At 34.4% G+C, this 12,354-nt stretch overlaps 1 protein-coding gene across 2 annotated transcripts in view; it reads left to right on the forward strand.

Moving 5' to 3' along the window:
- The first annotated feature begins 2,975 nt into the window (after positions 1-2,975).
- The window catches only part of AP1M2 (adaptor related protein complex 1 subunit mu 2), a 79,300-nt gene continuing 69,921 nt past the window's right edge, over positions 2,976-12,354 (forward strand). For both annotated transcript variants that reach the window (XM_026679662.2, XM_087957116.1), the window contains exon 1: positions 2,976-3,051. In XM_026679662.2, the coding sequence (XP_026535447.1) occupies positions 3,010-3,051 (42 nt within the window). In that variant the 5' untranslated portion in view covers positions 2,976-3,009. The remainder of the gene's footprint in view (positions 3,052-12,354) is intronic.

Genomic DNA, 12,354 nt, shown 5'->3' on the forward strand with positions numbered 1-12,354 from the left:
CCCGAAAAGACGGCCTAGCCATTTTTTCAGGGCTCAAAAAAAATTAAGACCCAGCCTTATTATATGAGAAACATGGTATTAGCCTGAAATGGTATAATTTCCTGCTTGAGCAGGGGGTTGGACTAGAAGACCTCCAAGGTCCCTTCGAACTCTGTTATTCTGGTTGAAATTCTGCTTAACCTGAGTTAAAAAAAAGTAAAACTGGATGTGACTCACTTAACAACCATCCCACATTGACAGAAATACCAGTCCCAACTGTACTCATAAGACTACCTATATTGTACTTCTGTTAAATGTATATTACATTATAATCAATTGATTGGAATAAATTGATTAAATTTGCCTATAGCAGGGGTGTCAAACTCATGATGACACATCATCATGTGATATATCAACTTTTTCCCCCTTTGCTAAACTGGGAGTTGGCGTGACCAGCACGTGACTCATCTAGCCCACGGGCCATAGGTTTGACACCCCTGGCCTATAGTATCTATCACAAATGAAGGCAAATGTAGTAAGTATCCCGGGATAATGTTGCAGTATCAAGTCTTGATCAGTTACCAGGACCAGAGGTTTGTCTTCTGGATTTTTGGACTCGTGCTGGAGCCCATCCTCTCTCTCATTAGAATGTATGTGTCTGTTTATAGTGTCTATATTGTCTGTTTTCAAACTGACTATGAAGGCATGCCACAAATAAACAATTATGTACAAGAAGAAATAATACCAGTGTCTTCATACTAGTTAAGCAAAAGTTAAAGTTTAGCTAAATAAATCATGTGCACACAGCTAGCAAGTGGATTCACATATTGTAGCAAATTGTTTAATTGTGGTTTACTGAACGAATCACAATTGCTAAATTCACAGAACAGACTCAACAAAAGAAATCATATTATGATTTACCATTATACTTGTATCTTGGTACAGAAATTTAGCTCAGAACTGAGAATGGAAATTGTATAATTTCTTTTCCCTCAGCTATGAGCTAAATAGATGTAAATTACAACTACTTCTTTGAAAGACAGAAAAATATGGAATAGACAGCATCACCACCAATAACTTAGCTAACCAACTGCACTCAATGTATGGTCCCAAATGGAATTACTTGTACAGTACATGGAGTGAAGCATGCAGCCCAAGATTTTGTCTTAGGCCGAGTACTTTTAGCACACGGGCATCAAATTCGATTGCATCATGTGACATCACATGATACATCACTTTTTTTTGCCTTTGCGGAGCCAGGGTGGATGTGGCCTACATGTGATGCATCTGGCCTGCGGGTCAACAGTTTCACACTCCTCCTTTAGCATTTTCATTAATGATGTAGATGAGAGGATACAAGGGAAACTCATCAAATTTGCAGTTAACATCAAGCTGGGGGGAATAGCCAACACTTTATACGAGAACATACATTCTAATTAAACTCATCATCCATAGCTTTTACCCCTCAATTATCAACCTCAGGGTGTGAATGTAGTTATGAAAGTGTCACATTTTACAAGGGTAATATACCCTTTTCAAATCATACACTTTTATTAGGATTGTTGCCTTAAAGTATACTTGGGTCAAAGACTCATGTTTTATAAATACAGATCCTGAGATCTTTCACAACCTTCACTTTATAGCCTCTTAATGGGCCAATACCAAATTACTGATTCTCTTGAATTCAGCCTGTAACATAAGAGAGTTGAAAAATTAGGTCTGTTTCATCCTAGAATCATCCATTAACCATGATTTTTAGATTCACATGGCACATTAAATCATAGCTTATAAAACACAGCAGTTAGGTTCGGATAATACAATAGGCCATTTTAAACAAGCCATATGATGAATTTGTTCTGAGCATTTGAACAAGCTCAGAATTTGTTTGAGCATTTGCAAATGGGGTTCATTTTCCATCATGTGATTTGATGAGACTTGATTTTTGTTGTGTGGACCCAGCCAATAATAATAGTTTATTCAAAAACTAACAGCTTAGATTTGTATGAATACTGAAGAAGGCCAGATTTACTTATAATTTATTATTACATATAAAATTTGCAAATAGTTTGCAAACCATATTTTAATATAAGGGGTAAACTCAGCCAATTGCAGAATAGTCAGAGCAACACTCCGATTAAATCACCCCCAACAGTATAAATGTGTAAATTCAGCCCGGTTCCGCAAAAGTAAATGTTCTAACTTTAACCATGCGCCTATCAGACGCTCCTTATTTTGGAGTAAACCCAGTCTGCTGTCCACCGAGGTTCGGGAATGGAACTGACCAGAGGATTCGAAAAAGAATCTAAGTATAGTATATAAAATCATACATTGCAATGTCCTACCTGTCAATGAATACTTCAGCTTCAATCATAACAACACTAGAGCTAACAATAGATACAAACTCAAGGTTAATCGCACCAAACTTGATTGCAGGAAATACGACTTCAGCAACAGAGTGGTCAATGTCTGGAATACTCTACGTGACTGTGGTTTTTTCCCCAAACCCCAAAAACTTTAACCTACTACTATTGACCTCACCCCTTTCCTAAGAGGTCTGTGGGGGGCGTGCCAACTTGCCTACCGTCCCTGTCCTATTGTTTCTTTTATATATTTTTTCTTATTTTTCTTATATGTATCCATGTATTCATAACTATGTTTTTACTTATATCTATTATCTTGTAAGCAATTGACAAATAAAAATAAATAAAATAAAAGAATGAATAATTCGAGGCTTTCACTTGAGTTCATAAATAAAACAGGGCTGTGCCCCCCCCCCTTATCCGACACATAGCCTTTGAATTTGGCTTCTCCTTTGAGAAATTAACAGCAGTGTGCTTGAACAATTGCCTGTCCAAGCCACCAGTCCAAACGCTACTGCTCGTTTCCTTTCTGTTGAAAGTTTTCCATCACTCCCCTGACAATGTCTTTCCCTTTAAGACAGCCTAGCTCACCTGAAGGTGTAGCTCGCTCACCTGGCTCAGGTGGTTGCAAAGCTCAGTCGAAGAGGAGGAAGTAGATCGGCGCGACAGTATGTCGGCCTCAGCAATTTTCATCCTTGACTTGAAAGGCAAGGTAAGTCTCACCGCCGTTTGCTTCTTCCTCTTTGTCGCTTTCAGATGTTTGTGTGAGGGAGAATAATAATCCCCTTGGTATAGTAGTAATGAAGGTCTACGAATATTGGCCTCCCTGCTTGTTTGCAGATAAGGCTTTCTTTTGTGGAGGGTCGTATGGCCTTACTTCCTTTTCAACGGGGTGGGGGTGGGGGGAATGCAAATTGAACAAAGGGAGATAAAAGTCCGTATTTAGCACCTCTGTCTTGATTGTAGCTCCTGACTTGATCATTCTTTTTCACCAGCACTGCCTGTCAAGTCTGTCTCCTTTTCCACCCATTGTCTTTTCCCTGCATTTTTCTTTGGATTAGGAGATTGAAGAAAGATAAGGAGTTCTGTAATTATGTTTTCTGCTTCTATTGTAGAGCTGAGACCTGGGAGAGTGGTGCACTCTGGAGTTATCCTCCAAAGGCTGAAAAATTTAGCTAGGAAAGTAATATGTGGGCACAATTGTTTCTATCCTGCTAAGGATTTTCTTGAAAGTTTGTTAAATAAATTGGGTTACTTTAAAATTGCATGGAGGGTCAGGTTTGTAGCAGGAAAGCTGGATTGTCCATCATGCAAGGAGACAAAATGGAAGATTTCAGTATAGTAACAGCATACTTGGCTAAAAAGCTTGCATGACTGGTCTGAAGTAGAGTTTGAAGTAATACTGTCAATAAAGAATTATACCAATGGTGTGAGACTTTCTTTAACAGAATGGCTGAAAACAAGAGCACAGAAGCCTTTATAATCCCTGGCATAAACATTACAGTATGTGGTAATTTTTGAGAGAGAAGTCTAATCTTAAGAGTAAGTTTGTATGAAAAGTTACCATTTAAAGCTGGTAAAGACAACACATTAACAATATTCATTTATTTCCTTCCTTTTCCAAGTTCTACATTGTGGCTTCATTTCAACAACCTTATTAAAGTAATATGTAAGCTGAGAATTGCTCACTCTTTACTATCATTACTATGATTTTCTCTATGTTAAACAAGCCCCATATTCTGTTTCACATACATGCACCTACTATCCTTAGTATTGCGGGAAGAAACATCCATCTGCTTCAGTTCCAAGCTGGGAGAAAGGCACTGGAGACAAAATGGAGGCTGATTGGAAAAAGGGTCAATTTATTGATGAACAGGACCACATATTTGAGGTTCTGGTCAGTGGTGGGATTCAATTTTTTTTACTACCAGTTCTGTGGGTTTGGCAGGGGAAGGATACTGTAAAATCTCCAGTCAGAGGTGGTATTTGCCAGTTCTCTGAACTGCTCAAAATTTCCACTACCAGTTCTCCAGAACTGGTCAGAACCTGCTGAATACCACCTCTGGTTCTGGTGCAGCTGACTACATGGAGTTGAGAATGGGGAGTTTTTATACCTTCTCTTGGGCTTTGCACTTGAACTTCCTATTCCTGTGCAAGAACATGTATTCCATTGGCTGTTGTCAGATTCCCATGGGGCCATGTAGAGGTTATGTAGGGGTCATAGCTGGCTCTAGGCAAAAGAGCAAATGCAAATCCTAGGTGTTTGTCTGAGCTAAGTTTGGTTGGAGTTTGTGAGGATCATGCAATGAAGGGGCATTGGACAATTCCTATTGTGGCTGAGGCCTAATCCTACCTTTTTTCAAACCTTGCTGCAGGGAATTTCAAAATATCCTGTCTTAAATGGATTTCTGCTTGCAGTTTTTGCTTTGCTTATGAATAGAGCTATCTATTTTTATAAGAAGTTTTTTTATTTTTATAATAAACATACAAATAAAACCTTTACAATTGTACAGCATGTCAGTTTGGTATATATCGTGCACAATATCTATATTTTTTCCTCTTAATTCATATATTAATCAACTTTTGAAAGCAATTATATCTTTATTATACTATCATTAAAATTTTAATTTCATTTCCAAGTTATCTTTAAGAGCAAATATCAATTCTTAGTGAATTATATTCATAATATAACTTATTCACAAATAATCAATTATAATATATCATTACTGTTACATTGTACTTCAATTTCTTACTCTTCTATCTATTGATAGAATAAATCCCAAATCTTATAGTACTCCTTTTCTTCTTGCTGTCTAATTGCTAATGTTTCATTTCTGCACATTCCATTATTAATCATTTCTTCCTCCATCGGAATTTTCTCATTTTTCCAATTTTGAGCAAATACAACTCTGGCTGCAATTAAAACATTAATAATCAGATATGTTATTTCTCTGTTGTAACCTTCAGGTAAAATCCCCACTGGTTTTAAATCTATGTGCTGTTTTGTCATTTTTTCCAGCCATTTTAGTCCAACACCTTTTAACTTCTGCACATATCCACCACATGAGTCAGGTATCTGATGACATTTCCAACACTTTGGCGATTTATCCTTCAACATCTTTGCTAGTCTTGTGGGGTAAATGCCACCTGTAAAACATCTTATACAAATTCTCTTTGTAAGCTGTTGACATTGTTAATTTATAGTTTCTAGTCCATAATTTCTGCCATTTTTCCAGATCTATCGCATATCCAAAATTTTCCCCCATGCAATCATTATCTCTTTAATTTCTTTTTCCTCTAATTTCACCCCTAATAAATAACTATAACATTTTTAAATCATATTCTCTTCAGTATCTGTAAGAATTTTATCTAGTTCAGTAAATTCTTTGTAAAACCTATCTAATTATCTTTTTCATATCTAGAATGTATTTGCAAATATGAATACCAACTCATATTTATCCCTTGTTCCTCTAGTTCTTGCTTTGTTTTGAGTTCACCCTTTTTATTTAAGATTTCACTATATCTAACAGTGTGTTCCATTTTAAATACATTTGGATACGTAAATGCCTCTGTTGTCTCGTTTTTAACTTGTCTCGTTTTTAATCTTCCTTGTGTGTCTAATAAATATTTATAAATCCTTCCAAAGTCAATACAAATAGCAATGGCGACAAAGGACATCCTTGTCTATTTCCTTTTTTGATATTAATATTATCTGTCAAATCTCCATTTATCATTACTTTTGCTGATTGTAATATATTGCCTCAATTGTTTTAATAAATCTTTCTCCAAAACCCATCTTTTCCATTTGCAATAACATAAATCGCCAATTTACATTATCAAAAGCTTTTTGCACGTCTAAAGGCCATTTGCTTCTCTGGATGTGCTTCACAGTATTCCAATGTATTCAGTATTATTCTCATATTGTCTTTTATTTACCTCTTAGACAAAAATCCATTTTGATCAGTATATATAAAGTGATTTAGATATCTTTTAAGTCTTTCTGCCATTATTGAGGCAAATATTTTATAATCTGCATTCAGCAGGGATATAGGTCTATAGTTTTTTTATCTGTTGTGAATCCATGTCTTCTTTTGGTATAAGCCTCTGTCCATGAATTAGGTACTTTAGTTTTTGTCAAAACCTCACTCATTACTTCACGCATTGTAGTGCTTAAAGATTCCTGAAAAGTCTTATAAAATTCCACTGGTAGCCCATCTGGGCCCAGTGCTTCTCCAGTGTTTTGTCTGTTTATCGCCTCTGTCAGTTCCATCATTTTTTAAATAAATTTTATTAAGTTTTCAAATTTAAAAAAACATAAAATAAAACTTTATACTTTGTTATCAACATCAAGACAACTTTTGTATCTCCTTACAATTTTCAGTATATGTATTTACTTATTCCTTTACCATTACATCTTACTCTTGCTAAAAATCAATATCTTTTATCCTTACACATCAATCTTCTCTATGGTATATTTACATATTTACATATTCCCTCATTCTTTTCCTAATTGCCATTTTATTTTCTTTTTATTTCTGAACCACTCATACCAGGCTTCCCAGGCCCTATAGTAAATTGAATCTTCTCTGTCTTTTATTTTCATCGTGAGCCTGTCCATCTCTATACAATCTATTATTTTTTTTATAACCATGCCTTCTGGTGGAACCCCTTTTTCCTTCCAGAGTGGTGCGTACGAAATCCTTGCAGCTGTTAATATGATTATATTAACATGATATATCTATCTGTTTTATTGCATTTTTGTGTTATTAGACCTAATAAAAAAGTTTCCGGTTTAAAATCAATTTTCTGATTTGTGATTTCTTCTATCCATTGTCTAATTGTATTCCAATATTTTTTCACCTCCTGGCATGTTCACCAGGTATGAAAATAAGTGCCTTTTTCGTTTCCACATTTCCAACAGTTTGGGTCTGAGTTAAACATTTTTGCCAGTCTAGCGGGAGGAAGGTGCAATTTGTAGAACATTTTATATTGATGTTCCCTGTATGCTGTAAATGTAATTAATTTGTAATTTAATCCCCACATTCTCAATTTTTCAAGTTTATATTATGGCCAACGTTTTTCACTCATACCACCATCGTCTCTTTGACCACCTCTTCTTCCATTTTAAAATTTAGTAGAAAATTATATATTCTTGAGATCATTTTCTTTTCCATTTCTTGTAGAATTTTATCTAATTGATGCTTTTCCATGCAGAAACCAAATTGTTCTTTGTCCTTTTTGTTATCTCGCCTGAATTTGCATTTATGGCCACCAATCTATCTTTATATTTTGTTGCTGTAATTCTTTTAATTTCTTTTTCCTCTACTTTCACCTCTAATAAATAACCATAACATTTTAAAATCGTATTCTCTTCAGTATCTGTTAGAATTTTATCTAATTCAGTAAATTCTTTGTAAAACCTATCTAATTATCTTTTTCATATCTAGAATGTATTTGCAAATATGAATACCAACTCATATTTATCCCTTGTTCCTCTAGTTCTTGCTTTGTTTTGAGTTCACCCTTTTTATTTAAGATTTCATTATATCTAACAGTATATTCCATTTTAAATACATTTGGATACGTAAATGCCTCTGTTGTTGATAACTTGTCTCATTTTTAATCTTCCTTGTGTTTCTAATCTTTATAAATCCTCTTTTTTCCCAGATCCATTGTGTTTGGGTAGATTTGTGCTTCCATAGTTGACAACCAGTTCGGTATTTTAGTATAATGGTTCTTTTTAATCTTGTTCCATGTCCGAATTAATGAATCTCTAATCATATGTCTCTGAAAATATGCATGCTGTTTACATTTCCCATCCCACAGAAAACTATGCCACCCTCTCTGCAAGTCATGACCCTCTATCAACAATGCTCTTCTATTTTCCAGGTTGATCCAATCTTTAATCCATACCATAGCTGCAGCCTGGTAATACATTTTCCAGTCAGGGAGTCCAAAGCCACCCCTTTCTCTTTTGTCCTGTAATAGTTTCATTTTTATCCTGGCTTTTTTCCCCATCCCAAACAAATTTACTTATTATTCGATCTAATTCTTTAAAAAAGGTTTTATCCAATCTTATTGGTACAGTTTGAAAAAGTTATAGTATTTTTAGTAAAGTAGACATTTTAATTGCCATGATTTTCCCCAGTAATAATAGCTGTAATTCCCCCCACATTTCTAATTCTTTTTAAATTTGTTTTATTAATTTGTCATAATTATCTTTTTTGATTGAAGAGCATCTTGCTGTTAACCAAATGCCTAAATATTTTACTTTTTTCACACTTTGCATTCCCAATTTTCCTTCCAATTCTTTTTTTTTTTTTGCTTATCTTTTACATTTTTAGTCAATAATTTTGTTTTGTTTTCATTTATCTTAAGGCCTGCAACCTTGCCAAATTCCTCTATTTCCTTTATTAATTTTACTCCCGTATCTTCTGGATCTTCCAGAAAAAATACTATATCATCGGCAAATGCCTGTACCTTATAATGCTCCTTTTTGATTAAGGCCCCTTTAATTTCTTCATTTTTCTTAATGTTTTCCAATAAGTTTTCTAAGGTAAGGATGAAGAAGAAGGTTGACAGTGGGCATCCCTGTCTTACTCCCTTGTTGATCTTAAAAGTTTCAGTTCTATCACCATTCAGTATTACACTGGCCATCTGTGTCGTATAAATTGTCAAAATCAGTTTGATAAATTTATTGCCAAATTGCATGCTTTTTAATTGTTGTATTATAAACTGCCAACTAACATTGTCGAATGCCTTTTGTGCATCGAGGAAGACCATTGCCAATTGTTTTCTTGGGTTTGCTTCATAGTATTCTATTATATTCATTACCATTCTGGTATTATTTTTTATTTGTTTGTTCGGTAAGAATCCATTTTGGTCACTATGAATGATCTGGTTCAGGGTTTTTTTCAATCTTTCTGCCATTATGGACATAAATATTTTATAGTCAACATTTAAAAGGGATATGGGCCTATAATTTTGAATTAATTGGTGGTCCGAATCTTTTTTTGGGATCAATGTTATGTATGTCTCCCCGCATGACTTGGGTAAGTTCGCTGTTGTCAGTACCTCATTGTAAAATTCTAACAATTGCATTTCTAATTTTTCTTGGAGCGTTTTATACAGTTCCCCTGGGAAACCATCCGGTCCCGGTGTCTTATTGTTTTTCTGTTTCAGGATTGCTTCTTGGAGTTCTTTTAGTGTTATTTCCCTGTTTATCTCTTCTTTATTCTCTTCCAGGATCGCGGGTAGCCCTTTCCCTTCTAAATAATGTTGGATATTTTCCTCTGGTACGTCTTCCCTACTATATAGTTCCTCAAAAAAACTTAACAATATGTTTTTTTCTTTTCAATTTGATGTTGTAACATACCATCAGCATCCTTCAATTGTTGGATTGATCCTTTTTCCTTTTCTTAAGTCTGTAGGCTAGCCACCTTCCTGGCTTATTTGCGTGTTCAAAATAATTCTGTTTTATCTTTTTCATGTCCTCTAACCATTCATCTTGTGCTAACATATTCAATTTATGTCTAATCATTATCCTCTCCATATTTGCTGTGTTATTATGTGGTGTTTTTTCTAGTGTTTTTTTCTAACTCATTAAGAGTATCTAGTAGTTTAGATTGTTCTCCTTTTATTTCTTTGTGTCTATGTGTATTATATGAAATTGCATACCCCCTGATGTATGCTTTGGTCGTGTCACATAGGTTTGGAATTGATGTTTGTTGTTTTTTATTTTCTTTCAGAAAGAACTCCAATTCTTTTTCCATCAACTTGACACATTCTTTTTCTTTTAGGATCTCCTTATTTAGCATCCATCTTCTGTTCTTTTTCAATCCTTTCCAAGTTATTTTAATAGAATTATGGTCGGCCCATGTGTTAGTTTCAATTTCTATTTCTTTTATATTATGCTCAATTTCCGCATTTGTCCATAACACATCCAATCTTGACCATGATGTGTGTGGTGCTGAATAATAGGTATATTGTTTTTTGTCTGGATTTCTTTCTCTCCATATGTCTTTTAATCCTAATTCTTCTGCCATTTGATAAAATACTTTTGGTAATGTTTTCCTTTTCCTTTTTTCCCCTGGATTTTCATTATTATAATCTTTTCCTCAACTTGCTATTGCATTGAAATCACCTAGCAGGCATATGTTCTCATATTCCTGTTCTAATAATTTTCTGTATAATTTAGTATAAAAAATTTCTTGTTTCTCGTTTGGTGTATATATCACTGTCAATAACATTTTCTTATAGTTTATATAAACTTCTAACATCAGGATCCTACCCTCCTTGTCTGCATATACCTGCTTTGCTTGTAAATGTTTCTTAATATATATTGCTATCCCCCTTTTTTGTTGGGCTAGAGATACATATAAATCTCCTATAAAACTGTTGCTTCTAACAGTTTACTTTGATGTTTCTGGATGTGTTTCTTGAAGGCATATAATATCTAAGTTCAATTTCTGTAGTTTAGTTATCGTTTTTTTCCTTTTAATTTGTGAATTTAAACCGTTGATGTTAATGGAAATCAATTTGATTTCTTCCACCATCTTACTCTGTAGTTGTTACTTGTTGAAGCTTGTTTGCTCTTGTTTGGTGTCTCATTCTTACGCCTTCTCTTTCCACTTCTTCTGTTCTCTTTCCTCTTGTTCTATTTCTCTTTCCTCCACCCGACCATCTTCTTAGCTCCTGGTTTCCACTTCCTCATTGCTGTTCTGGTCTTCTCCTGATACCACATACAGTTCAAAAAATTCCCTCACTTTTTCTATACTATATAGTTTAAATTTTTTATCCTGCCATGATATTAGCATTCCCTCTGGGAAGAGCCATTTGAACAAGATGTTATTCTTATTCAGTTGGGCGGTCAGGAATCTATATTTCTTTCTGTATTCCCTTATTCTTCTTGGAATTTGTTTCAACGTTACAATTTCTGTTCCCTTAAATATCAGCGGTTTGTCTCTAGTCACTTTGTATATCTCATCTCTCAGTTGTTTCTTTGAGAATCTTATATGAACCTCTCTTGGAAGTTTAAAACATCTGTATAGTTGGTATATATTCTATATACCTCGTCCATTTCCCTTCAAACCTCTTGGCCCTCTTTTTGTAACACTTCTGCTATGAGATCTGCCATTAATTTGGGCAAGTCCTCCCCTCTTTCTTCTGTTACATTCTGAAATCTGAGGAAGAAATCAGCCTTTTCCATCTCCAAATATGCAATTGCCTCTTCTAATTTCCTGTTCTCTCCCATTAATTTCTGTTCTATTGATTCTACTTTCTTGTCTGTTTGTTCGACCTTTGCCTCCACTGCTTTCATCTTATGTTCCATCTTTACTACTGTTTGTTGGATTGTACTTATCTTCTCGTCTAGTTTCCATATTTTATCTTTCATTTCCCCCATTTCAGTTTTAAAGTCTGCGTGGTTTCTCACCATCGTTTCTTGTATTGTTGTTAATGCCATTTGAATTGTTTGCATATTTGATACCTGACTTGTCTTCTCAGGATTCAGCCTCTATTGAACGTTGTCCTGCTGGTGATGCTATCATTGATGTTGGGTTGGATGTTGTTTTCTTCCCAATCTTAGCAGTGGTTGTCATGGTGGACATCTTAGGCTTCCCAAATCTACCTATTTTCTTGAGAAAGTCTTTCAATATTATCATCCGTTGTATCAACTCCCTTCTGTGTTGTCTGTGTTTATATCTCTTCCCTTTTATCTTATTCTAATCCCTTCAGTTTATCACTACAAGGTCTAATATGCTTAGTAATGTCTCTCCTTAATTTTATGTACACCTTTTATATATATATATGTATTTAAACAACAATGTTAAGATAAATATCGTTATTGTTTATAATCTATGATAGTCTATAACCCTCTTTTCTAATCTTATTTAGTCCTTTTAATAAATTGAGTATAATCCTAAATAAAATATAATAGATTATATAGTAAACATATATAATTCAATAAGTATAGATAAATATGTGTTAGATTATTTTCTTTCCTTATATACTATGT

This window comes from Notechis scutatus, chromosome 2 (genome assembly GCF_049901735.1).
Source record: "Notechis scutatus isolate UNSWTSFEM ecotype Mainland chromosome 2, rNotScu1.2, whole genome shotgun sequence".
NCBI lineage: Eukaryota > Metazoa > Chordata > Lepidosauria > Squamata > Elapidae > Notechis > Notechis scutatus.